The 25,516-nt window shown below is 50.8% G+C and overlaps 1 protein-coding gene and 1 long non-coding RNA gene across 2 annotated transcripts; both read left to right on the top strand.

Annotated features, from left to right (window-relative positions):
* The first annotated feature begins 533 nt into the window (after nt 1-533).
* Nucleotides 534-1,758, top strand: ID1 (inhibitor of DNA binding 1). Its single transcript, XM_045883838.3, has 2 exons — nt 534-1,064; nt 1,305-1,758. The coding sequence occupies exons 1-2, from the start codon at nt 642-644 to the stop codon at nt 1,344-1,346; spliced, it is 465 nt and encodes a 154-aa protein (XP_045739794.1). The 5' UTR covers nt 534-641; the 3' UTR covers nt 1,347-1,758.
* Nucleotides 1,759-5,440: 3,682 nt separating this feature from the next.
* On the top strand, nt 5,441-7,753 carry LOC135361800 (uncharacterized). The gene is made up of 3 exons (XR_010405805.1): nt 5,441-5,819; nt 6,418-6,546; nt 6,982-7,753. It is a non-coding gene; the product is annotated as an uncharacterized LOC135361800 (long non-coding RNA).
* Nucleotides 7,754-25,516: the final 17,763 nt, after the last annotated feature.

Raw genomic sequence — 25,516 nt, 5'->3', positions numbered from 1 at the left:
TCTCTGGGAATTGAGTAAGGGAGGCTGGTTCTGGGGAGCAGAGTGTAAAGGAGGGCCCGCTTTAAGTTTCGGCCCAAAGAGCCGGGAGGTCAGGCTCCCAGAAGCCCAGGCTTTAGTCCTGCGCTCTCTAGATAACCCAGAGCTAGCCGCTTCCCCATCCGAGCCTCAGTTTCTCTCATCTGTAAAATGGGGCTGGAGAGGTGAGAAAATGAACCTGAGAAAAGTGATTCTTGAAGTCTTTTCGTTGTGGGCAATGCCTCCTTTGCGAGAAGCCCAAGGTAGCCCTCACCTCCACTAGCCACCCCGCCCCGGGCCCTCCCACTCTCTGTTCTTGAGACTCGGGTTCCCTTTCCAAGGCCGCGAGGGTGCACTAGTAGAGCAGGAGGCGGGACCCAGAGGCACCGGAGGCCACGCCTCAAGACCGCCTATTGGCTGCTTTTGAACCTCTGAGCCCGCCTCTGGCGGCGGGGGCAGTGGGCGGGGTGGGCGGGGGGAGCTGCGGCGTCTCTATAAGAACGGCTGCGGGGCTCGGCCCTCGCATTCTACAACCGTCTTCTCTCCGCTTCGAGGTTTTCGCCCCCACCCGGCGTCCGCCTCCTCCGTGCGCTTCGCCTCCCTCCTCTTTCTCCGACGCCAGAATCATGAAGGTCGCCAGTGGCAGTGCCGCGGCCGCCGCGGGCCCCAGCTGCGCGCTGAAGGCCGGCAAGACGGCAGGCGGCGCGGGCGAGGTGGTGCGCTGTCTGTCCGAGCAGAGCGTGGCCATCTCGCGCTGCGCGGGGGGCGCCGGGGCGCGCCTGCCCGCCCTGCTCGACGAGCAGCAGGTGAACGTGCTGCTCTACGACATGAATGGCTGCTACTCGCGCCTCAAGGAGCTGGTGCCCACCCTGCCCCAGAACCGCAAAGTGAGCCGGGTGGAGATCCTTCAGCACGTCATCGACTACATCTGGGACCTGGAGTTGGAGCTGAACTCGGAATCTCAAGTCGGGACCCCTGGAGGCCGGGGGCTCCCTGCCCGGGCTCCGCTCAGCACCCTCAACGGCGAGATCAGTGCCCTGGCGGCCGAGGTGAGATCCGAACTGGAGCGCGGGAGCATTTTCTTTCTACAGATGGGTAAACTGAGACCCAGAGGGAGGCGGTGGGGGGCTGGTATTTGGCTCTACGTCCGTCCCATCCTTTCGGGCACCTGGCTATGCAAGGATGCCCAGGGAGATCGGAAACAGCGCTCTCTCAAAGTGTCTCCTGGGGCAGGGCTTGCAGCCTTGCCCCCTCCAACCCGCCTGTCTCACCTCTCCTCTCTTTCACAGGCGGCATGTGTCCCGGCGGACGATCGCATCTTGTGTCGCTGAAGCGCCTCTCTCAAGGACTGGCGGACCCCAGCCCTCCAGGGGGCGAGAAGAATTCATGCTCTGATCCTGCCGAGCGCCTTGCCGGAGCTGGGGAGGAACAAGATTGAGATCAGCGACCGTGGGGCGCTTGCTGGATCCAGCCCAGGGCCGGGGGACTGACGAGGGCAGGCTGACCCTCCCTCCACACCTACCAGATACCAGAGACTTGGGGGACCCCCAGTGTGTTTCTATTTTTTGAAAAGCAGACATTTTAAAAAATGGTCACGTTTGGTGCTTCTCAGATTTCTGAGGAAATTAATTGCTTTGTATTGTATATTACAATGATCACCGAGAATATTGTTTTACAATAGTTCTGTGGGGTGGTTTTTTTTGTTGTTGTTGTTATTAAACAAATACTTTAGACTGCGGTAAAGTTGCAGTGATTTCTTGGATTGAGGGGAGGGCCTTGGGATGCGGGTGACCCCTGACCCTTTTCACAGCTCGTGCTGGGGAGGGGGGAGGGGGACTAGAAGGCCACATCTGGACTGTCGCTTTTACCGACCTGAACTGCGTGTTTTCCGGTGTCTTTAAAGTCCATTCTTTCCCCATCACTGGCCATTTCCCTGCTCCCCCGTGCCATAAAATTAAATCCTCTAGACCTCTAGGGTCTCTCCAAGTGGTCTTGGGCCATCTGGGCCACCTGGGGAGGTTGTTAAAATGCAGATCAACCTGCCAAGTTCCCCTCTCGGTTGAGTATTCCACAGGCTATGTGTAAGTTGGAGAACCAGGTGACTGAGCTGCCTCCATCTTTGCCAAGATAGGGGAAGGGGAGACCTAGAGGGAAGACTTGCCCAGAGTTTATCTGAGGCAGGACTTCTGTTGCCCCATTCCCCAGTAGGAGGTCCTTCCCCTGTTGGGCTGCCTAGCCCTGGATTGTAGCAGGCAGCCCCGGGGCTCCCAGCTTGTCCAAGTGGGTGAGCAAGTTGGCAGGGCCAGCCTGGGCACAGCTGCTGGGCCACCTGCTCTGGGTCCAGGCTCAGCCCCCTCACCCTGGCCTGGGTATGCCAACAGCGCACACAGACCTCTCTCCCCCAGGGTTCCCATGTGGGCTGAGGAGGAATGGGAGTCAGTCCCCAGCTCTTGAGCAGGAGAAAGATGTCATTGGCAAGGGACTATCTGCCTGGACATGTGCAAGTTTGTACACGGGGGAGTGCCTATGAGTGTCTGGGCCTGTGTTAGTGACATAAGTGAACTGGCAGATTCCCCCCCCCGTGGGGCTGGGTCATCTGCTGGTATACAGGCCTAGGGGTGTGGGTAAGGATAAGCATGGGGGTGTATGCAGAAGGGCAAATGCGAGCACATGTGTTCTGCAGATAAGTGCAACCTCCAGCTGTTTAGGCTTGTGTGTTCTGCCTCAATGCATTATGGGCATCTATGCATGGGTTTGGCTTGGTGGATGGGTCTGTATGTCCGGGAGCTTCCGAACCACACTATGGGTTTCTAAGTGTGTAATTGTTCTGTAAGTTGGCTGGCATTCCTGGGTCTCTGCTGGTCTGGGGTGGAGGTGGGGGCAGCTGTGTTCAGGCAAACCCTCCCTCAGAAGTTCAAGTACCAACCTTCTGAGCAATTGTTAGGCCCTGGGGACACCACCCTCAAGTATCCCTACCACCTCAGTTCCCCCGTAGTACCCAGGGAAAAACCGAGCCCCAGCAAGGGCAAAGGACTTATCCCAGAGAGGGCAAGGACTATTAATGCATTTTGTCAATAAATGGAATAAAATAGATAGCACCTAGCACCCCCAGCTGGCTCCATGCTCAACTCTTTACATAGGGGATCCCATGGATCCCTGCGGGGCTAAAGCCAGGATTCTGATCCCAGGTTTACAACAACAAACTGAGGCTCGGAAGAGAGGAACAGCATCAGGGACAAATGCAAGATCATCACCCGCTGAGCACTAGCACTGAGCCAGGTGCCACCCCACCCCAAGCACTTCATGGACTTAATCAAAGAACACAGTATCTGGAGGTAAATTATGCCCTTTGCTACTCCCCACTCAACGCCCCACCCCGCTGCTGTTTTGTAGCATTCACCTCTCCGAACTGTAGGGACTAAACGGAATAGAGCATTTAGCACACAGCGTTGGATAGTTACAAATTATCATTATTAACTGTCGCCTGTGTGTCCTTGGAGTGTCCTCAGAGGCACACGTGCGCACCCATTCCCTCCCGGGGCGGCCCCGCTGCGAGCCCACCCACGGGCACGTAGGCGTGTCCCCCGCGCGTCCTCCCACACGCGGCAGGGCCTCGTTCCAGGGGAGGAAGGGGCTGCGGCGGGGGCCTCGGCCACCCCCCGCCGTTCAGGCGCACTCTGGCTTCCACGTTTCCCTCTTTTCCCCTTTGGCCGGGGCCCAGCCCATCTGGAGGCCGGCTCGGCGGCGGCCTGGGAGCGTTTCCATCAGCTGGGCCCGAGGAATGCGGAGCTATTTAACCTGAGCATCCCCAGGTGTACGGAGGCGCCTGGCTGTCTGGGGCCCGCCGCCTTTGGCACGGCCGCGCTAGACAAACAGCGCCGCCCCCGCCCTGCCCCTCCGCCCGCAGCTGCAGCCGGGCCTGGGAACGGGCGGGCGCTGGGCTTGCATCAGGCTCGCCTCGCGGGGTGGGGGTGGGGGGCGCAAGGGGCGGCGTGACAGTGTGTGTGTGTGTGTGTGTGTGTTTTGCAAATCATTAACTCCTTAACCCCTCCTGGACAGGGTGCAGGGAGGAGCCAGGGCAGAGGCCACGTGGAAAGCCCAGGACAGGCTTTCTTGGGCATTGGACCCTGCCCGCCCGGGGCTGTGGGCCTGAAACCTGAAATGTTTTTTGGTTTTCTTTAACAAACACTTATGGAGCACTTATTATGTGCCAGGTATCGTACTAAGCTCTTTTAAAACTTAATTCATTTAATCCTCCTCGCAGCTGTACAAGACCAATGCTATCATGCTCGTTTCAATAAAAATAACCAGAGCAACAACAGTAATAATAGGCTCACGTTTCAGTCGGGAGGCCGCCAGAACACAGCCTCTGGATCACCCTTGATGCTCCTCAATTCACCTGCTTCCGCCTCTGTTTTCTCATCTGAGAAATGGGATCCAGAACCGTAGCTCCAAGGATCAACTGAACGAGTGCACATAAAAAGTGTAGCACCATGGGACGCCTCAGGGGCTCTGTGGTTGAACGTGCAATTCCTGATTTCCGCTCAGGTCATGATCTTGGGGTCGCGGGATCGAGCCCTGCCTCCGGCTCCACGCTGAGCAGAGCCTGCTTGGGATTCCCTCCCTCCCTCTCCCCTTCCCCCCACCCTAAAGAAAAGAAAAAGGAAAAAAAAGCTTAGCACCGGGACTGGCTCATAGTGGACACTTCGTGTACCTCGGTGTAAAATGTTCTAAGCCCTTACTGTGGGGACTGACTCATCAGGCCTGTAGGCCATTGCTAGTTCTGCTTTTCAGCTGTTCACCTTCAGAGAGGCGAGGTGACCCACCCAACGCCACACTGGGACACTGACTTAGAGGGCTTTTCAGAAATCAGGTTGGTCCGATCAAGGCTTATGAGGGGCTTCAGGTTCTCAGAGGACATCCAGTTGAGCTGTTTCATCATATTTCCAATTGAAATCATACCTGGTCAGTCTATATTTTCGTTTTAAATGCATAAGCTGGAAAAATGCAAGACACATAATACCTATCACGATTTTTGCAAACCACGTTTTGGCATTTCTTTCTTTCTTTTTTTTTTTTTTTAAGATTTTATTTATTTATTTGAGAGAGAGAGAATGAGAGACAGAGAGCATGAGAGGGAGGAGGGTCAGAGGGAGAAGCAGACTCCCTGCCGAGCAGGGAGCCCGATGCGGGACTCGATCCCGGGACTCCAGGATCATGACCTGAGCTGAAGGCAGTCGCTTAACCAACTGAGCCACCCAGGCACCCCACGTTTTGGCATTTCTAAAAAAAAAAAAAAAAATCTAACCACAGCCTCAAAAGACGGAAATGGCCGAGGCTCTGTTGACCTCTGAGAGGTGCTGGGCCAGGTTCTGTGTGACTGGGTTATGGGAGGCAGGTCACGCAGCTAGACACGGGTCTTGAATCGGGTAGCAACCAACCAAATGGAAGAAATGTCTGCTTCTGTCCCAGAGGCCGAGGGGTCACCGGGCCCCCACTTCTCCATGCACACCCTCCCCTGCATAGGGGTAAGGGTGCTTCACATGCAACCAACCTTATACCTGCCTGTTTGAGTCACCCAGAGCTCAGAGTTGGCTTAATAAGGAGGTGCCCTGGCGCCATCCGCATTTTGTCTCCTGAGACTAAGGCTCAGCCATATAACCTTTACCCGTGCCAGCTACTCATACTGAGCCCCAGTAACTCCTGGCCAGATAGGGCTATCCTCAGCACAGGGTCACACAGAGCAAGGCTTTCCTGGGACAGGCGGGCCTGGGATCCCAGCCGGGCTGCCAGAGGGAAAGGAGGTGAGTCATGGCCAGGCCAGGGTCCGGGAAAGGGAAGGGAAGGGAAGAGAGGAAACCAGAAGGCCTGGAGGCCCACGTGGTTGGAGGGGGAGCCCTTATCTTCCCAGACCCGCCCTGGCTGGTGCTTCCTGCCCCAGCTCTTGCAAAATCTTTTTCCCAGCGCTGCCCCCAAGGTGGGCGCCTTGGGCTAATACATAGTTGCATCAGGGGCTTGTGCAAGGGGCAGCTGGAGAGTGGGGGGTGGGGAGGCAGTAGCTGCAGGCCAAGAGGGGCAAGAAAAGGCAGACTCGGCTTCTAGGCCCAGTGCCACTTCTCATTGGGCACTTGCTTCACCTTCCAGGCCCTTGGCATCCTCAGCTTTAAAATGGGTGTTATAGTCACTGTTCTGAGCCTTCAGTGAGATCATCCTGATCCCATCCACTCCTCAAAAGTCTCAGTTGGCTGAGCGTCTGCCTTTGGCTCAGGTCATGATCCCAGGGTCCTGGGATCAGTCTGGCATCGGGCTCCTTGTTCAGTGGGGAGCCTGCTTCCCCTGCTTGTGCGCGCGCTCTCTCTCTCTCTGACAAGTAAATGAAATCTTTTTTTTTTTTTTTTAAAGCCCCAGGCTTGGCCATTGTCATCTCTCCCTGGAAAACTGTGCCAGCCCCGAGTGGTTTATTCAACAAATAGTTATAAATCTTCGCCGATGTGCTAGGAACTAACGGTTTTGCAGGAGCTAACAATTTAGGTAAAAATCCTTGCCCTCTTGAAACTTACATTCAACTGGAAAAAGACGGGACAGTAAATAAACATGCACACGTGGAATCAGAGGTGGATTTACCCTGCAATGACTGAAGTTTAAACTTCAAGTCTTCTCGTCTGGAAAGAGTCCTAGCAACTTGTTCGCGTTTTTCTATGCGATTTTGTAAAATTTTGTAAAATTTGCAAACCGTTGTGTCCAGGTTGCAAAAATCTAGTTTCCACAAAACCTAGATTCTCCCCTGTATATCCAAAGGGGGTGGCACCACAGGATCCAAGCTTGAAGGCTGCAGGAGGCAGAGCAGAATCAAGTCTACAGGTGTTATTCGTTTCTTCAGCTTGAGACCCCAAGTTCCCTGAGTGACAGGGAAAGCCAGGTAGATTATTATTATTATTTTTAATATTTTATTTATTTATTTGACAGAGAGACACAGCAAGAGAGGAAACACAAGCACAGGGAGAGGGAGAAGCAGGCTTCCCGCCGAGCAGGGAGCCCGATGCGGGACTCGATCCCGGGACTCGATCCCGGGACTCCAGGATCATGACCTGAGCCGAAGGCAGACGCTCAACGACTGAGCCACCCAGGCGCCCCAAAACCGGGTAGATGAAAGCACTCCAGCACACAGGTGAACTCGGCTCGCGCACCAGCAAACGTGGACGCCCCGTCCGCTTCGGCTTTCTTCGGGTCACTGGCGCCCTCTCCCGGAAAGATCCAGAAGTGCGCCGGCGCGGGCGAGAAACGCAGCCAGGGGCCTGCGGGCGGCGAAAGCTGGTGCCTTGGCGGCCTCTCGCGGACCATCTGGGAACTGCAGCTGGAGCTGCGCGTGCGCTGGAAGAGCATTTCTGTGTCTCGTATGTGGATGTGTGTCTGCCTCCTTGTACACAGCGGGCGACCAATCTAGAAATCTCCGCCCTCAGCCCTTGCTCTTATCAGGGCATTAGCTACCCTTTCCCCCACTATCTCATCCTCTTTGTTCTTCCTTGCTGTGTGACAGCGCCCTCTGAGACCTCATTACCTCATCCATAAGAGCAGATCTTGAGGGCGCCTGGGTGGCTCAGTTGGTTAAACGTCTGTCTTTGGCTCAGATCATGATCCCAGGGTCCTGGGTTCCAGTCCCACATCGGGCTCTTCGCTCCCCCTGCTTGTGTTCTCTTTCTCTGGCAAATAAATAAAATCTTTAAAAAAAGAAAAACAAGAGCAAGAGATCTTGGGCAAATCCCTGAACTTTTTAAACAATTGTGAAATGTCTTACATATAGAGAAGAGCAGGTATTGCTGATGTATACAGTTTAAATGTAATAATAAAAGGAACATTCAGGGACCAGCCACCCAGCTTAAGAAATGAAATATTAGTTCTTTTGAGGCCCCTGTGTGCACCTCTGGATAAAATCCCCACCCTCCCTGCAACACATCTTACCACTCTTCAACTTTGTGATAATCAATCATTTGTTCTTTTATTTTTTTCCACATATGTACCAGTATGCATTCTTAAATATACTGTTGCTTAATTTTACCTGCTTTTGCCTTTTATATAAATAGAACCATACTCTGTGCAATTTTCTGTCCCTTGTTTTTCTCATACAATATGAATTACATGAGGGTCATCCATGGTGATGTGTGTAGCCTTAGTTCACTCACTTCTACTGCTGTATCATATTCCACAATGTGATTTTTTTTTTAAGATTTTGTTTATTTATTTATTTGACAGAGAGAGAGAAACAGCATGAGAGGGGAGAGGGTCAGAGGGAGAAGCAGGCTCCCCGCTGAGCCTGGAGCCCGATGTAGGACTCGATCCCAGGACTCCAGGATCATGACCTGCGCCGAAGGCAGTCGCTCAACCAACTGAGCCACCCAGGCGCCCCACAATGTGATTTTTTTACCCAAGCTCCTCTTGGTGAACCTTTGGGTTGTTGCATGGGTTTTGCTATTATCAGTGGTGCTGCTCTGAATGTCTTTGTGCACGTCTCCCGGCGAATGTGTGTGAGAAGGATGGGCATGCGCAGTTTAAATGTTACTAGGTTGGACTGGAGTCTGACTAAAGTCAGAACTGGGAGGTCCCTAAGGCATCACTTTACCCAACACACCTATTGTAGTGATAAAGAAAGGGAAACCCAGAGAGGTGAAGTGACTTGCCCAAAGTCCCACAGCCTTGGTGTCCTGGGCTAAAGTCATGCCTCAGGAATAATTTGGGGGATATTTCCTTCCCATTTTGAGGATTAGCAAGATTATTTTACATTTATTTTGTTTGTTTGTTTTAAGTTTATTTAAGTAATCTCTATACCCCACGTGGGGCTCGAACTCATGACCCGGAGAACAAGAGTCACGTGCGCTTCTGACTGAGCCAGCCAGGCGCCCCTATTTTACCTTTAAAATTTTCCTCTGGGCTGGTTTTAGAATTCTGGACAAAGTAGAAACACAGACTGCTCCTTGGGCACCGTCCCGCGGACAAACACACACTCACACTCATCCAGTCTCCAAGTCCTGCCAGTTTATTTTTATTTTTAAAGATTTTATTCATTCATATGAGACAGAGATACAGAGAGAGACAGAGACAGAGCACAAGCAGAGGGAGTGGCAGAGGGAGAGGGAGAAGCAGACTCCCCGCTGAGCCGGGAACACAACGTGGGGCTCGATCCCAGGACCCCGGGATCATGACCTGAGCTGAAGGCAGACGCTTAACCAACTGAGCCACCCAGGCGCCCCCTCCTTGCGGAAGTTTTTAAAAAAATAACCACACACACACACGCAAACACCCCCACACAAATTCTTTGATACTCCCTCCCATCAAAAGGAGGCTCTATATCCCCTCCCCATGAGCCTGGATGGGCTTTTGTGACTGCTTTGACCAACCGATGACAGCCAAAGTGATGATACCGGTCTTCCAAGGCCAGATCATGAAAAGCCATTCAGCTTCTGCCTGGTTTTCCCAGGGCGCTCACTCTGGGGCAAGCAGCCGCCCTGTAAGCCTGCCATGAGACTGTCACCCTGGCAAGGCCCTGTGTAGGATCCGGAGGACACTTCCAGCTGAGCTCAGCCTTCCAGTCACTCATGTCTGAGTGAAGCTATATTGGGTCCTCCAGACCAGCCTGTCCATCAGCAGAGTCCCACTGAGAGATCCCAGTTGGGAACAAAAGAATCACCCAACCAACCCCTGCCAGAATTCCTGACCCACAGAATCTCTGAGATGTAATAAAATGGCTGTTGTTTAAGCCATTACATTTGGGGGTAGTTGTTTGCAGAACAGTATATAACCAGAACAATCCTGTTTGCTTCCTTATTTATCCTATCTCCTTTCTCTAGAATAGGTGCTCCATGAGATGCTTTGTTCTCTGCTGTATGCCCATCATCTAGCACAGAGCCTGGCACACAGTTGGTGCTCAATAACTACTTGTGGAATAAATGAGACAATGGGGGCGCCTGGGTGGCTCAGGTGGTTAAGCGTCTGCCTTCGGCTCAGGTCATGATCCCAGGGTCCTGGGATCGAGTCCCACATCGGGCTCCCTGCTCCTTGGGAGCCTGCTTCTCCCTCTGCCTCTCTCTCTCTCTCTCTCTCTCTGTCTCTCATGAATAAATAAATAAAATCTTAAAAAATAAATAAATAAATAAATGAGACAATGAGTGAATAGATGTATGCACACCACACTCGGGTCCAGCTCTATTCACCCTGCTGGGTAGAGTTTCTGGGATAATCCTGCAGATATCTTGCACTGGGAAAACTTCTAGCTTCTGCCATCCCCTGGCAGTCCAGTCCCTAACCCTGGAAGGGGGTACTGAGAGTAGCTTTGTTCACTAACGGTCACTGTGGTATCAGTGCCCCCCACTAAGCACCACCTGCCATGGCCTCTTTTTGGTGGTCCAGCCTCCAGTCTTCACCTAAGGAGGCCTCCTTTATCTGAGGTCACCTCCTCCAGAAAGCTAGTCAAGTTTGGGAACTCTCCCAAGCTCCTTCTGGCTCCTAGAAACCCTACTCCCCCTGCCCAGCTTCCTGATCACAGACAATTGCAGGGATTCCCCTAAGATCATCCCCACCGAGGGCCTTCAGAGCACGTCCTTGCCCCATGTTGCCACCTCCCAACCTAAACGTAGAGCCCTCTCTTCCACAGTTCAGTCTTCCAACAATGACAGTCCCATCCCAAGATACCTACTATGTGTCATGCCCTGTGCGGCCTATTTTGCTGCCGGTACCTCATTTCAACATCTCCACAGCCCAGTGGGAACAGATTCATAATTACCCCATTTTATTTATTTATTTTTTAAAATTTTATTTTTTTTAAGTAATCCTGACACCCAACGCAGGGCTTGAGCTCAACCTCGAAATCAAGAGTTGCATGCTCCACCGACTGAGCCAGCCAGGCACCCCAACCCCATTTTGTGAATGAGAAAGCTGAGGTTTCAAGAGGAAAAACTAGTTCTGGGTCATGTCATGACTGGCAGGTGCTCTTCTGGGATCCAATTCATCATCATCATCATCATCATCATGACTGAGGCTCTTTTTTTTTTTTTGGTAAGTTCTACACCCAACATGAGGCTTGAACTCACAACCCCAAGGTCAAGAGTCATATGCTCTTCGGCTGAGCCAGCCAGGCCCCCATTACTGTAAAGAGAATGGTCCACTACAGGATGCTAAATTTAATGGGTTAAACTTGAAGTGGACACAGGATATTTTCATAATTTCGAAGTGTCTCCCTTAATACATTTAATAATTACAAAGAGTAAAACAATAATTTTATAGTAGAGAAATCCAGCAGATAACACCTCAGCCAAGTGATCAAGGTGAACATCACCAGTTAAACACGTCAACCTCAGGGACCCCCAGTAGAGGGAAAGAGAAAAGCATGACATCAAGTCTGTGGTATTTTCCCCAACAGTGCATAACCTCAACCTGATCATGAGAAAAACCTCAGACAAACCCAAACTGACAGACATCCTACAAAATAGCTGGCTTGTCCTCTTCAAAAGTGTCAAGGTCATGAAAAAGAAGGAAAAACTAAGGAACTGTCACCGACCAGAGGAACCTAAGGGGACATGAGAATTAAATGTAATATGAGATCCTGGATTGAATCGCAGAACAGAAAAAGGACGCACACTGATAAAATCCAAATAACTTCTATACTTTAGTTAGTAGTAATGTACCAAGGTTAATTTCTTAGTTTTGATAAGCGTTCTCTCATGTGAGACGCTGACAAAAGGAAAAGCTGGGTGAAGGGCATACAGGAACTCTCGGTAACTTTTTTATTTTTCTAACTGCTGTAAGTTTAAAAATTATCTCAAAAGGAGGGGCGCCTGGCTGGCTTGGCCGGTGGGGCACATGACGCTTGATCTCGGGGTCGTGAGTTCAAGCCCCCACCTTGGGGGTAAAGATGACTTAAAAATAAAATCTTAAATAAATAAATAAATTTATCTCAAAGGGGAAAAAAAGACATTAAAATTAAGAAAGAGGGGGAGATAACAAAGACTAAGCAGGAGCAATCCTACTACAGCTTATCTCGCCACAGATTACAACTGAAAACTCAACAAATACAAAAAGCAGTTACTGAAAGAACTCTGTAAAGTAATAATAGAGAACAGATTGGGGTGAAAGGTCAAAATGTGAAGAACAACTAGTGTGGCAGCAGTGAGTTTCCTGGCACATTTTTTTCTTGTGGGCGCCTGGGCGGCTCAGGCCATGATCCCGGGGTCCTGGGATCAAGCCCCGCATCGGGCTCCCTGCTCTGCGGGAAGCCTGCTTCTCCCTCTCCCACTCCCCCTGCTTGTGTTCCCTCTCTCGCTGTGTCTCTCTCTGTCAAATAAATAAATAAAATCTTTAAAAAAATTTTTTTTCTTTCTTGTGTCTTCTTGCTTTGACCCAGGGTGCTCTGAATCAGGAAACTGCGTGGTTAAAGATTTTATTTATTTATTTGACAGAGAGACAGCGAGAGCAGGAACACAAGCAGGGGGAGAGGGAGAGGGAGAAGCAGGCTTCCCGCGGAGCAGGGAGCCCGATGCGGGACTCGATCCCAGGACCCTGGGATCATGACCTGAGCCGAAGGCAGACGCTTAACGACTGAGCCACCCAAGCGCCCAGGAAACTGTGTGGTTAAGCAGGGCAGCAAAAATGCCAAGCCTGACGTTCTGGCCAGAGAACCAGGAAAACGCGCAGTCCCCCCATCCCGCCCCCAGGGAGCTGGAGGGTGAGGGGAGTCCTAGTCACAATTTGTATTTAATCTTTGTTGCCACCTGGTCCTGCCCCAGGGCAGCCTCAGTCTGCTCTGCTATTCCCAGTCCTGTTGACAGAAAAGGCCTGACAGAAAACCCACCCTCTAGAGGAAAGAACAGGGAAATGGGTTCCCTGGGACGTGAGTAGTATGGGAATCCTCCAAACCTCCTTTCTTCTCTATTTTCTTTTGCTGCTTTGCCCTGAGAGCAGGCCCAGCAGCTAGGAATTGGGAGACAGCTAGCAGTTACAACTCCAAGAGAACTTCATTTTTTTTTTTTTTTTTTTTTTGAGGGTGGGAGAACCAGAGGGAGAGGGAGAGAGAATCTTAAGCAGGTTCCACTCCCAGCACGGAGCCTGACATGGGGCTCAATCCCACAACCCTAGGATCATGACCTGAGCCGAAATCAAGAGCCAGACACTCAACTGACTGAGCCACCCAAGTGCCCCAAGGTTTTATTTTTAAGTAATCTCCACACCCAGCATGGGGCTCGAACTCACAACCCAAGATCAAGAGTGGCTTGTTCTTTTTTTTTTTTTTAAGATTTTATTTATTTATTTGACAGAGAGAGAATGAGAGAGAAAGAACACATGAGAGGGGATAGGGTCAGAGGACGAAGCAGACTCCCAACCGAGCAGGGAGCCCGATGCGGGACTCTATCCGGGGACTCCAGGATCATGACCTGAGCCGAAGGCAGTCACTTAACCAACTGAGCCACCCAGGCGCCCAAGAGTGGCTTGTTCTACCAGCTGAGCCAGCCAGGTACCCAGAGAACTTCATATTTTTGACCAGAGGACCAGAAAAAGGGGCCCCTGGGAGCAGAGAACATCCAGAAAATCTTGGAGAGGAGAGAGCGGATAAAGGGAACCCTATAACTCTCTGTAGGAACCAACACAAGTCCTGGGCTCAACCCCAAGCTGTGCCTGTGTGGAACACACCCCAAGAAGGATGACAAAGGCTTTGAGTACTGAGTCACCATTGAAACCACTGCCCAAGTCCCAGACTAAGCCCCACACCAGGGTTTTGAAAAGAAAATGGATATTAGAATCACTGCCCCCAGAAGGTGACATAGAACATGAAGTCTGAACCTAACTAGGTTTGCCTGCTAAGAAAAAAAATAAGTTTTCCAGAGGTTTTTAAGAGTACCCAGAGTTGCACAAGATAATATTTAAAATATCCAGGATACAATGCAAGGTTACTCAATAAGGAATACCCAACTGATTCTCAAAGAAAAAGACAATCAGTAGTCACCAACCATGAAGAGACCCAGATGTTGGAATTGTCAGACAAAGACATTTGTAATCATTCTCCATGAGGGAAAGATGAGTGCTTGAGAAATGAATGAAAGAACAGGCATTCTCAGCAGAGAAATAGAAATTATTATTATTATTTTTTAAGATTTTATTTATTTATTTATTTGACAGAGACAGCGAGAGAGGGAACACAAGCAGGGGGAGTGGGAGAGGGAGAAGCAGGCTTCCCACGGAGCAGGGAGCCCGACGCGGGGCTTGACCCCAGGACCCTAGGATCATGACCTGAGCTGAAGGCAGACGCCCAACGACTGAGCCACCCAGGTGCCCCGAAAAAAATATTTCTTAAATTGAACAGACTTAGGGACATATAGGACAATATCAAAAGATCTAATATTCATGTCAGTGGAGATGCTTATTGGTGCAGAAAAAAGTATTTTTATTTTATTTTAATTTTTTAAAAGATTTTATTTTTAAAGTAATCTCTACACCTAATGTAGGACTTGAACTCACAACCCGAAGATTAAGAGTCACATGCTCCACCAAAGAATCTAGACAGGCGCCCCCAGAAAAAAATTTTTTAAAAAATATTTTATTTATTTGAGAGAGAAACAGCATGAGAGGGGAGAGGGTCAGAGGAAGAAGCGGGCTCCCCACTGAGCTGGGATCCCGATGTGGCACTCGATCCCAGGACTCCGGGATCATGACCTGAGCCAAAGGCAGTCGCTTAACCAACTGAGCCACCCAGGTGCCCCAGAAAAAAAATTTTTAAATGATGACTTGAATTTTCCCAAATTTGGTGAAAAATATAAATTTACAGATTGAAGAAGCTCAGCGAATTCCAAACAGGATAAACTCAAAGACAACCATGCCCAGATACCCCGTAACCAAACTGCTGAAAACCAACAGAAAGGGAAAAAAAAAAAAAACCCTTGAAAGCAGCCAGAAAAAAAAAAAGAGAACACTTTATGGGTGCCTGGCTGGCTTAGTCGGAAGAGCATGTGACTCTCGATCTCAGGGTTGTAAGTTCGAGCCCCATGTTGGGTATAGAGATCACTTAAAAATAAAATCTTTAGAGAGAGAGAGAGAGAAAGAAAAAACCACTTTACAAATAGGTAACAATCATTCGAATTATTATATATTTCTCATCAGAAACCATGGAGGCCAGGGGGTCTGCTCAGGTCAGTGATCTCAGGGTCCTGAGACTGAGCTCTGCTTCCAGCTCTGAGCCCTGTGCTCGGAGCTCAGCTCAGAGTCTGCTTGTCTTTCTCCCTGCTCCTTCCCCCTCACATTCAAGTGTTTTTTTTTCTCTCTCTCTCTCTCAAAAAAAAAAAAAAAAAAAACCTCAAAAATAAGAAAGAAAGGAAGGAAGAAAGAAAGAAACCACAGAGGCCAGAAGACAGTGGAACAACCTCTTTAAAGTGGTGAAAGGAAAAGAATGGTCAACCCACAATTCTACATCTGGTAGAAATATTCATTCAGGAATAAGAACAAAATAAAGACCTTGTCAATGAAGGAAACTAAGAGAATTTATCATCATTGAGTTTTTTCTAAAAGAATGCTAAAGGAAATTCTTCAGGCCAAAAGGATATGATTTCAGAGGGAAACTTGGAACTTTAGGAATAATAAAAAAAAAAGCAACAAAGAGGTAAAGAGATGAGTAAATATAATAGATTCTATTTCTCCTGTCAAATTCTTTCTTTCTTTCTTCTTCTTCTTCTTATTTTTTAATGTGGGGCTTGAACTCAAGACCCTGAGATCAAGACCTGGGCTGAGATCAAGAGTCAGATGCTTAACCGACTGAGCCACCCAAGCACCCATCCTGTCAGATTCTTGAAAATATATATGCCTTAAAAAAAAAAAAAAATTATATATATATATATATATAAATATATATATATATGCCTTGCAAGCGTAAATTGGCATTTTCTGGGGTGTTTCAGTGAATGTAGATGTAATACATATGACAGCTGAAACATGAAGGGAGAAGGTAAAGGCACCCACGTGGTTGTAAAGCTTCTATGTTTTACCTGAAGTGGTTAATTATTAGCACTAAATAGACTGTCAAAAGTTAAGTAGGTAGGGGCCCCTGGCTGGCTCAGTCAGTGGAGTGTGGGACTTCTGATCTTGGGGTTGTGAGTTCAAGCTCCACATTGGGTATAGAGACTACTTAAAAGTAAAATCTTAGGGGTGCCTGGGTGGCTCAGTCGTTAAGCGTCTGCCTTCGGCTCAGGTCATGATCCCAGGGTCCTGGGATCAAGCCCCGCATAGGGCTCCCTCCTCGGCGGGAAGCCTGCTTCTCCCTCTCCCACTCCCCTTGCTTGTGTTCCCTCTCTCGCTGTGTCTCTCTCTGTCAAATAAATAAAATCTTTAAAAAAAATAAATAAAAAAAATAAAATCTTTAAAAAAAAAGAATAATAACCTAGCAGACCTAAATTTGCACTTCAATAATTACATAAACATACTAATTATTACATAAATGCACCAATTAAAAGACAGCAACCGTTGGATTAAAGTTAAAAAAAAAAAAGCGAGACCCAACTATATTCTGCCTACACAAAGCCCACTTTAAATATAATTATATGGGTGGATTAAAAGAAGGATGGAGAAAATATACCATGGAACCACAAATTAAAAAAAAAGTTGAAGTGGCTATATTAATAACAGACAAAGCAGAATTCAAAACAAGAAAAATCACCAGGGATAAAGATGGACATTATATAATGATTAAAGGGTTAATTCACTATGAAGACATGACAATCCTGAGTGTGTCTCTGCTTATCAACAAAACTCCTAAATATGTAAGGCAAAAGCCGATAAATCTGAAAAAAGAGGGACACCTGGGTGGCTCAGTTGGTTAAGCATCTGACTTCAGCTCAGGTCATGATCCCCGGACCCTGGGATCAAGGGCTCCCTGCTCAGTGGGGGTGGGTGGGGGGGAGGTGGTATCTGTTTCTCCCTGGCCCTCTGCCCCTCCTCCCTGCTTGTGCTCTCTCTCTCTCAAATAAATAAATAAAATCTTTAAAAAAAGATCTGAAGGACGCCTGGGTGGCTCAGTTGGTTGGGTGGCTGCCTTTGGCTCAGGTCATGATCCCAGGGTCCTGGGATCGAGTCCCACATCGGGCTCCTTGCTCGGTGGGGAGCCTGCTTCTCCCTCTGCCTGCCTCTCCCCCTGCTTGTGTTCTGTCTCTCTCTCTCTCTGACAAATAAATAAATAAATAAATAAATCTTTAAAAAAATAAAAAAAATAAAAGATCTGAAAAAAAGAAAGTCACAGTTATACTTGTGAATATCAACACTCCTTGTTCAGTCACTGATAAAACAGTAATTTAGCAAAAATATGAAGGATCTGAACAACACTTTCAGTGAACTTGACCTATTTGACATTTATAGAGAACTCAACCTAATAGTACAGAACACATTCTTTTCAAGTACACATGGAACGTTCACCAAGATAGACTGTATTCTGGGCCTTTTATTTTTTTTAAGATTTATTTATTTGAGAGGGAGAGAGAGAGATCATGACCAGAGCAGGGAGGAGCAGAGGAGAGGGAGAAGCAACCCCACTGAGCAGGGAGCTCTGGGCCTTTTATATTGAACAAATGTTTAAAAATTTAAATGATACAGAATATATTCTCTGATCATAGAGCAATTAAATTAGGAATTAGGCACTGAAAGATATCTGGAAAAACTTCCAAATATTTGGAAACTGAACAATGCACTTCTAAATAACCCGTGGGTCAGAGAAGTCTCCAGAGAAATTGGAAAATGTTTTGAGCCAAATTAAAATGAAAATGTAACATAACAAAATTTGTGAGAGGCAGCTAAAATAGAGCTAAGAGTGAATTTTATGGCATTAAATACTTATATGAGAAAAGACGGTCTCAAATCAATAATACAAGCTTCCATCTTCAGAAACCACAAAAAGAAAAAGCAAATTAAGCCCACACCAAATAGAAAGAAATGAAAAGCAGAAATCAATGATACTGGACACAGAAAAACGACGAAACCAAAAGCTGGTTCTTGGAAAGATCAGTGTGACTGGTCTCCTTATAAAAAGGGGAAATTTGGGGGCGCCTGGGTGGCTCAGTTGGTTAAGCGACTGCCTTTGGCTCAGGTCATGATCCTGGAGTCCCGGGATCGAGTCCCACATCGGGCTCCCTGCTCAGCAAGGAGTCTGCTTCTCCCTCTGACCCTCCTTTCTCTCATGCTCTCTGTCTCTCATTCTCTCTCTCTCAAATAAATAAAATCTTAAAAAAAAAAAAAAAAAAAAGGGGAAATTTGGACCCAGAGACACTCCTAGACAATATTAAGAGGCACCGGAAGAAGACAACCAGCCATAAACCAAGGAGGCCTCTCCTCACAGATGCCGGAAGGAAGAAAAGCTGCAGACACCTTGACTTTGGACTTCTAGCTCTTAGCACTGTGAGACAATACATTTCTCCTGTTTGAGCTACCCAGTCTGTGGTACTTTGTTATGGCAGCCCCAGCAAACTAATACAACCAATAAATGAATTTTACAAGGTCACAGGATCTAAGGTCAACATACAAAAGTCAATTGCATTTCTATATAATAGCAGTGAACAACTGTAAATTGGAAAAGTTTTAAAGAAGCATTTACAATAGCATCAATAAAAATTAGATTGTGAGGTATCAATCTGTCTTAGTCCAATCAGGCTGCGCTCACAAAAATACCATAGATTGGGGCGCCTGGGTGGCTCAGTCATTGAGCATCTGCCTTCGGCTCAGGTCATGATCCCAGGGGCCTGGGATCGAGCCCCGCATCGGGCTCCCTGCTCTGCGGGAAGCCTGCTTCTCCCTCTCCCATTCCCCTGTTTGTGTTCCTGCTCTTGCTGTGTCTCTCTCTGTCAAATAAATAAATAAAATAAAATAAAAATACCATAGATTGAATGGCTTACATACAACAGACATTTATTTCTCACAGTGCTGGAAGCTGGAAATCCAAGATCAAGGTGCTGGCAGATACCGTATTGGTGAGAGCCGGCTTCCCTGTTCAGAGACAGTTGGCTTCTTAATTGCAACCTCACAGGGCGGAGGGGAAGAGGAAATTCTCTGGGATCTCTTTTGTAAGGGTCCTAATCCCTTTCATGAGGGCTCCACCCTCATGACTAATCACCTCCCAAAGGCTTCACCTCCAAATGCCGTCACATTGGGGATGTGATTAGCATACGAATTTTGAGGGGACCCAAACATTCAGTCATGGCACCACCAGATCCCACTTCATCCCCATCCTGGAAGTGGAGGGACATGAGGGAACAGGCCTGGTGTACAGAACATGCAGGCCACTAATGCTGTGAGTTTCTGTGTGTACTTTTGGGAAACAAAAAGTGCTGGGAAGAAAATAGATGTAGACTGATGAGGAAGGGCACTTTCCATAATGTCAGGGACAGTCTCTCGGAGGTGGTGTTTGCGCTGAAACTTAGAAGAAAATGGTTGAGTTTGGGGTGTCAATACTTAACATCCTCTTTCTTGCTTAAGTTCTGAAACAACTGCATCACATGAGGGGTCAGGTACATGGAAATCAAAATAACATTCAATTCCTGTTGCGGTTACTGTTGCACATAACCAACCACCTGAGGGGTGCCTGGCTGGCTCAGTCGGAGGAGCATGCAACTCTTGAAGTCAGGGTCGTGAGTTCCAGCCCCACGTTGGGTATAGAGATTACTTGAATAAATAAGTATTTTTATTTATTTTTATTTATTTTATTTTTATTTTTTAAAGATTTTTTATTTATTTATTTGAGACAGAGAGAATGAGAGACAGAGAGCATGAGAGGGAGGAGGGTCAGAGGGAGAAGCAGACTCCCTGTCGAGCAGGGAGCCCGATGCGGGACTCGATCCTGGGACTCCAGGATCATGACCTGAGCCGAAGGCAGTCGTTTAACCAACTGAGCCACCCAGGCTCCCCTAAATAAGTATTTTTATAAAACAAAACAAAACCACCTGAAAACTCCGTCTGTAAAGCTGTGTCTGACGCTGATGGATCCTGTGGGCAGGAACTGAGAAAGGTCACAGCAGAGATGACTTGTCTCTGCATCAGTGTTTGGGGCTTCAGTTGGGAAGACTTGGCAGCTGAGGGAGCCCATGATGGCTGGGGGCTGGCATCCTCATGACTAGAAGCTGAAGCTGCTGTGGGTTGGCATCGAAGCTGGTCTGCCAGCCAGAACATCTACAGATAACCTCTCCATATGTTCTCTCCACGTGTTTGAAAATTGTGTCCCACATCAGGATATGGCACTTTTAGGATCTAGCTTTAGAGGTCACAGAGCATCATTTTCACCACGTTCTATGTTTAAGGCCATCGCAAAGGTACACCCAGGTTTGAGGAACGGGGACATAGATCCCACCACCTGACAGCAGGAGTGTCAAGGTCACATTGTAAAAAGAGTCATTTGGAACTGGAGCTATTGTTGAGGCCACAAGAACTGACAAACTTGTTTGTGGAGCATAACTTAGTCTGTGGGTGTTGGGCCAGTAAAGCTTTCTCAGATGGAAACATGAGAGGGGAAATAAACGAGTCTTGCTCTTGAGAGAAGAGCATGTCAGCAGAGGGGAGAGCGGTTACAAAGGCACTGCTGCGGGCAAGAGCAGAGCGTGTTCCAAGAGCTAAAGGGCAGCATGGCATGGGCAGGGTAGGAGAGGAGAGGTTGAGGGGGGAACTGCGTTTGGAGAGCTTGGCAGGGGGACCTTGAACATCAGGCTAAAGTGTATTGGGAGGCCAGTGGGTGCTAATGAAGTTTCAAGGAGGCCATGAGGCTGTCCCCACAAATGCCTGGGCCACATCAGGGGGCCTTATGACCATGCCCATGAGCCCCCCAGAGAAGACAAGAGCCCAGATCTTGGGATTTGGCCAGGTCCCTCCCCCTGCTCTGTGCACCCTGTTTGGCCTGTGGTACAGAAGGCGCTGGAAGACCCGGAGCAGAAGCTGCAAACCGTTCTAGGTTAGTGTGGGGCCCCAGAGCAGGATCTGCAGGGATCTGTGCCTACCCCAGGACTGGTCTGAGCCCCTAACTGCCCCCGCCCCTTTGCCAAGTTGGACTATTTCCTGGTGGTGATGCTCCTGCTCTGCTCTGAGGTGGTACCCACCCCACCCACAGCTCCATCCATAGCTTGGCTGGTATGTCACTGGTGTGGCGGGTCCCCGCTCGGACCATGCATGGCATTCTCCCTCACAGCCCATAAGCAGAGCTTGGGTCTGACTGACATTGTGAAGATGTGGAAACCGAGGCCATGGGGGGAGTGGTGGTGGGGGCAGTGGTGGTCGGGGGAGCGGGGAAGAGGGACTGAAACCAGCAGAGGATGGAGCTGGGACTAGAATCCTAGACGTGGGCCTCCCGGGGCCCAGCTTCACCGCCCCAGATATTAGTTAGGGGGTCGTTCGCCTGGCGTTTGTATGTATCTGCCCAGGTGAGGGGGCGGTGATGAGGACCCAGGCGCCGGGGTTTCATTGCAGCAAGTTCTGACGAACCCTCACCCCCTCCAGCGGCTGGTGGCGAGTGGCCGCTCCGCTCTCTTCCCGCGGTCAGAGCCAGCCCCGCCGTGGGACCGCCTCCGCCTCCTCCGCCGCTGCAGCCGCCTTCCGCGCGGGGCTCCGCCCTGCTTCCCTACTGACTGCCACGCGGGACCTGAGCTGGCCGGGGGGCGGGGCTCGGGGGACGGACGGGGCTCGGCTGGAGCGGGCGCCCGCCCGAGAGGAGGGAGGAGTGACTGTCGGGCCGGGCCTCCGGGGGCGGGTCTGGGGGGCGGTGCGCGCTGTGGGCGGGACCTCAGTGACGGACAGGGAGGGGGCGTGGCCGGGGCGTTAGGCGGCGAGCGGGATGACAGCTGGGCAGGACAAGGGAGTGGAGGCGGTCGCCGTGCGGGGCGCCAGAGAGGATTGAGAGAGCAGGGCTGAGGCCAGGGCAAGGGTTTAGCGTGGCTGGTGAAGCAGGGCCGGACGTATTGACAGGGCCCAGGCGGCCCGCGGCTGAGGGATGGAGGAGGAGCTTGTCACGGTAGGGGCGAGGCCAGTTACCCGGTAAGCCCGGAAGGCCCGCCCGGCTGGGCGGGGCCGGCAATGACTGACAGGACAGGGCCGGGCTGGAGATGGCGGCGCGCTGGGCCGCCAGGTGGAGCCCAGCAGGAAGGGGGCAAAAAGATTGTCCGAGGGCCTGGGTAGGGATGACCCGCAGCTCGAGGTCGGGAAAGGAGGGAGGAAACGCGGGACGTAGGTGGCGTAGTATGAGTGACAAGGCAGGTGGCGAGACCGGGAAGGAGGACCGCTTGTGGGCGGGGCGGGAGGACTGACGCCTCTGGGGCGGGGCTAAGGGGCCATGAGTGACAGGCAGAGGGGTCCGCCCCAAACAGATCTGCAGCTCGGCAAAAAAATTCCTCTTCCGCTGAACGCGGCGAGCTTCGCGCATTTCGTGTGCCAGGTGGGGGACCAGTCGCCGTTGCTGCCTGGCTGCCACCAGCCGGACCCCACCCTCAGCCCCGCCCCCTCCTCAGGGGGCTTCGGCCCTGGGGCTGGAGCGGTGCAGAGGTCAGACCCGCCTGAAGGAGGTTTCTTCCGCCTGCCAGGCCAACGGTCCCTTCCCGTCCCAGCGAAATCCACCCAAGGCGTCGTTCCCAGGGCCGAGATGCCCGCCATTAGAGGCCTTCTCCGTGGCAGCCCTGCTTCGGCGTTGGTTATGACCCGGCCTGCCTGCCCACAGTTGCGGAAGCGCTTTCTGGACTGGCCCCTGGAGCTGTGGGTCTTCGCGTGACGTTCTCCGAGCCTGCGCTGCCGCCTGGGCATCGTCATGCTGGCGCAGCCCGTCTCCCCGCAGGCCTCAGGTTGGGGAATCTCAGGCCCTTGCACTTAGCCCGCCTTCCTGCGGGAGACCGGGATAGGCCTCGCCCTCCAATCCTGACCATGCCTTCTCTGTTCACCCACCCGCCCAACTAGCCCCAACCGCTTTGTGCCTCCGTTTCCCTGCTGTTCCCGGGCCCAGTTCTTACACTGCAGTCCCCGCCCCTAAGGATAAGTCTCGCTCCCCCTCGCTCCCCCCCCCCGCCCCTCTGTCCTCGACTCGGACTATCCGGCCTCTCTGGCCGCGCCCCTCCTGTCCCAGACCTCCCCTTATTCAACAGGCTCCTGGGGCTCCCGAGAGGTGAGGGTAGGGGTCCCCGACGTTTTGTCCAACACCTTTTCTACTTTCGCCTTCGGGTCCTGCGTGAGGCCTAGGTCTTCCTCAGTATTCCCTCTGGGTTGGGGGCCCAGAGGTGGGTCCTGTCCGAAGCCTGAATAGGCTGGGGGGAAGTGGGGGTCGGGGGTCCTACGAGCAGGATGCTGAGGCCGTAGCTCAGGTCTTTGTCTTGGCAGAATCTCCGGGCCTCCCTGGATCTGATAAAATGAGTGAGAGCTGCCCCTTTCTATAGCCTCCCACTGAAGGGGCAGAGCAGCGGCTCCAGTGGGAAAGGGACAGATTCCTCTCACCTCCCATCCCTGCTGTTTATGCAACCTCAACCTACATTTCCATGCAAGGTCCATCGCAGTAGCTAACCTGTAATGCACCATGGGGAGCCCCTCCTTTCTAGTGCCCTCCAAGGTTCCCAGGGGAGACTCCTGCTCCTCAGCCAGGGCCCCTGAGTGACCTGCCTCATGAGGGAGCCTGACTATTTCCAGGTTCGGGACCATTGCCCTGCAGGTGGTTGTGCTGCCCTGTATCCATCTTGAGCCGCCTGAGGCCTGCCTCCATCTCCTCATCCTCAGCCGTGGGACCGGCTTCTCCTACAGATGTTCCTTATCATAGCATCACCCAGCATCTGGGGCCTAGAGTTCCGACAGATGCGAGAGGGTGGGGGTGGGGGGAGCGGGAAGGGCGGTGGGGGAAGCAGGCAGGGCAGAACAGAGGGTCACATTCCCGAAATGCCTTTTCGTGCAAAGCCCTGTGAGGGATGGGGAAACTGAGGCCCAGAAATGGCGCAGCTTGGCCACCAGCATGGCAGCATCAGAGCCTACACATCAGCCACTCACTCCGGTGCAACCAGTGCCCGCCTACCCCCTGGAAAGGTCTGACAAGACTTATGGCATGCTGCCCCCAGGTTGCCTGAAGGATGGTCTTCCTTTGTCCCTGGTCCATAGGGCTACTCTTCAGGACACCCTGGTCAGCATCCAAGAGATAAGGTGGTCCTCTTGGGGGGTCTCTCAACTCGAAATTCCCTTGGTAATGGGGAAGAGGGAGGAGCAGCTCCCAGGAGTAACCATAGCCAGTCCTGGGAGCTGAGGGTTTCATGTCGTGGAGAGCCAGGAGCCTCCCACACTGCCTTCTCATGGCTTTGTGCCTGTTGCTACTGAAGTTCAGAATGGAGATGCACATCCTGCCCACCCTAGGGTCTCCCTAGCACCTTCCCTGAGTCCCTGCCCTTCTAGGCTCATCTACCCCTTGGAGATTAAGCCCCTCCGTCCAGACACTGGCTAGAGTGGGTCCCTGTAGCCAGTGAGGCCGCAGGGACCCTGATGGACAGGTGGGCACTGACCCATCTTGTAGGCCCAGAGCTGGCAGACATAGAAGGCTCTGGACCCAGGCCACAGAAGGGACCCAACAGCCTTCACTCATCAGTCCACCATTAGTATTCTAACAATCCCACAACACATTTCTTGAACTCATGCTCTGTTCCATTTTACCATATCACTCCCATACTTACCTCTGGTGGCCTCCCATCTTTAAAATAAAATCTAAGTGGGGCACCTGGGTGGCTCAGTCGTTAAGCGTCTGCCTTCGGCTCAGGTCATGGTCCCAGAGTCCTGGGATCGAGCCCCGTATCGGGCTCCCTGCTCTGTGGGAGGCCTGCTTCTCCCTCTCCCACTCCCTCTGCTTGTGTTCCCTCTCTCCCTGTCTCTCTCTGTCAAATAAATAAATAAAATATTTAAAATCAAATCAAATCAAATCAAATCAAATCTAAGGGGCACCTGGGTGGCTCAGTCGGTTAAGAGTCTGCCTTCAGCTCAGGTCATGATCCTGGGGTCCTGAGATCGAGTCCCATGGTGGGCTCCTTGTTCCACGGGGAGCCTGCTTCTCCCTCTGCCTGCCTCTCCCCCTGCTCTGACAAATAAATAAAATCCTTAATAAAATAAAAATAAAAGGGGTCCCTGGGTGGCTCAGGCATTGAGCATCTGCCTTCGGCTCAGGTCCTAATCCCAGGGTCCTGGGATCGAGCCCCACATCGGGCTCCCTGCTCGGTGGGAAGCCTGCTTCTCCCTCTCCCACTCCCCTGCTTGTGTTCCCCTCTCGCTATGTATCTCTCTGTCAAATAAATAAAAAAATCTTTAAAAAAATATATAATAAAAATAAAATAAAATCTGAGATCCATACCATGGCCTGGGAGGTCTAGCCCCTCTCCAACCCTTTTCTTTGCCTATCACACTCAGGCCAAGATGGCCTCTCTCTGTTCTTTGAACACACCTGTGTTTTTTTGCCTCTGGGCCTTTGCACAGGCCTTTCTCACTGCCTGGAACTGGATTGTGAGCCCTA

Source organism: Mirounga angustirostris, unplaced genomic scaffold (assembly GCF_029215605.1).
Source record: "Mirounga angustirostris isolate CCGP_5_RB_7025 unplaced genomic scaffold, mMirAng1.0.hap1 SCAF_10, whole genome shotgun sequence".
In the NCBI taxonomy this organism is placed as follows: domain Eukaryota; kingdom Metazoa; phylum Chordata; class Mammalia; order Carnivora; family Phocidae; genus Mirounga; species Mirounga angustirostris.
Note: the sequence above shows the minus strand (reverse complement) of the source record. Positions and strands in the feature narration are given on the sequence as shown.

Bases quoted from the DNA above. Each gene is read 5' to 3' on its own strand.
- ID1 (XM_045883838.3), top strand. From the start codon at position 642: ATGAAGGTCGCCAGTGGCAGTGCCGCGGCCGCCGCGGGCCCCAGCTGC. The intron at 1,065-1,304 runs GTGAGATCCGAA...TCTCTTTCACAG, and splicing joins TCAGTGCCCTGGCGGCCGAG to GCGGCATGTGTCCCGGCGGA.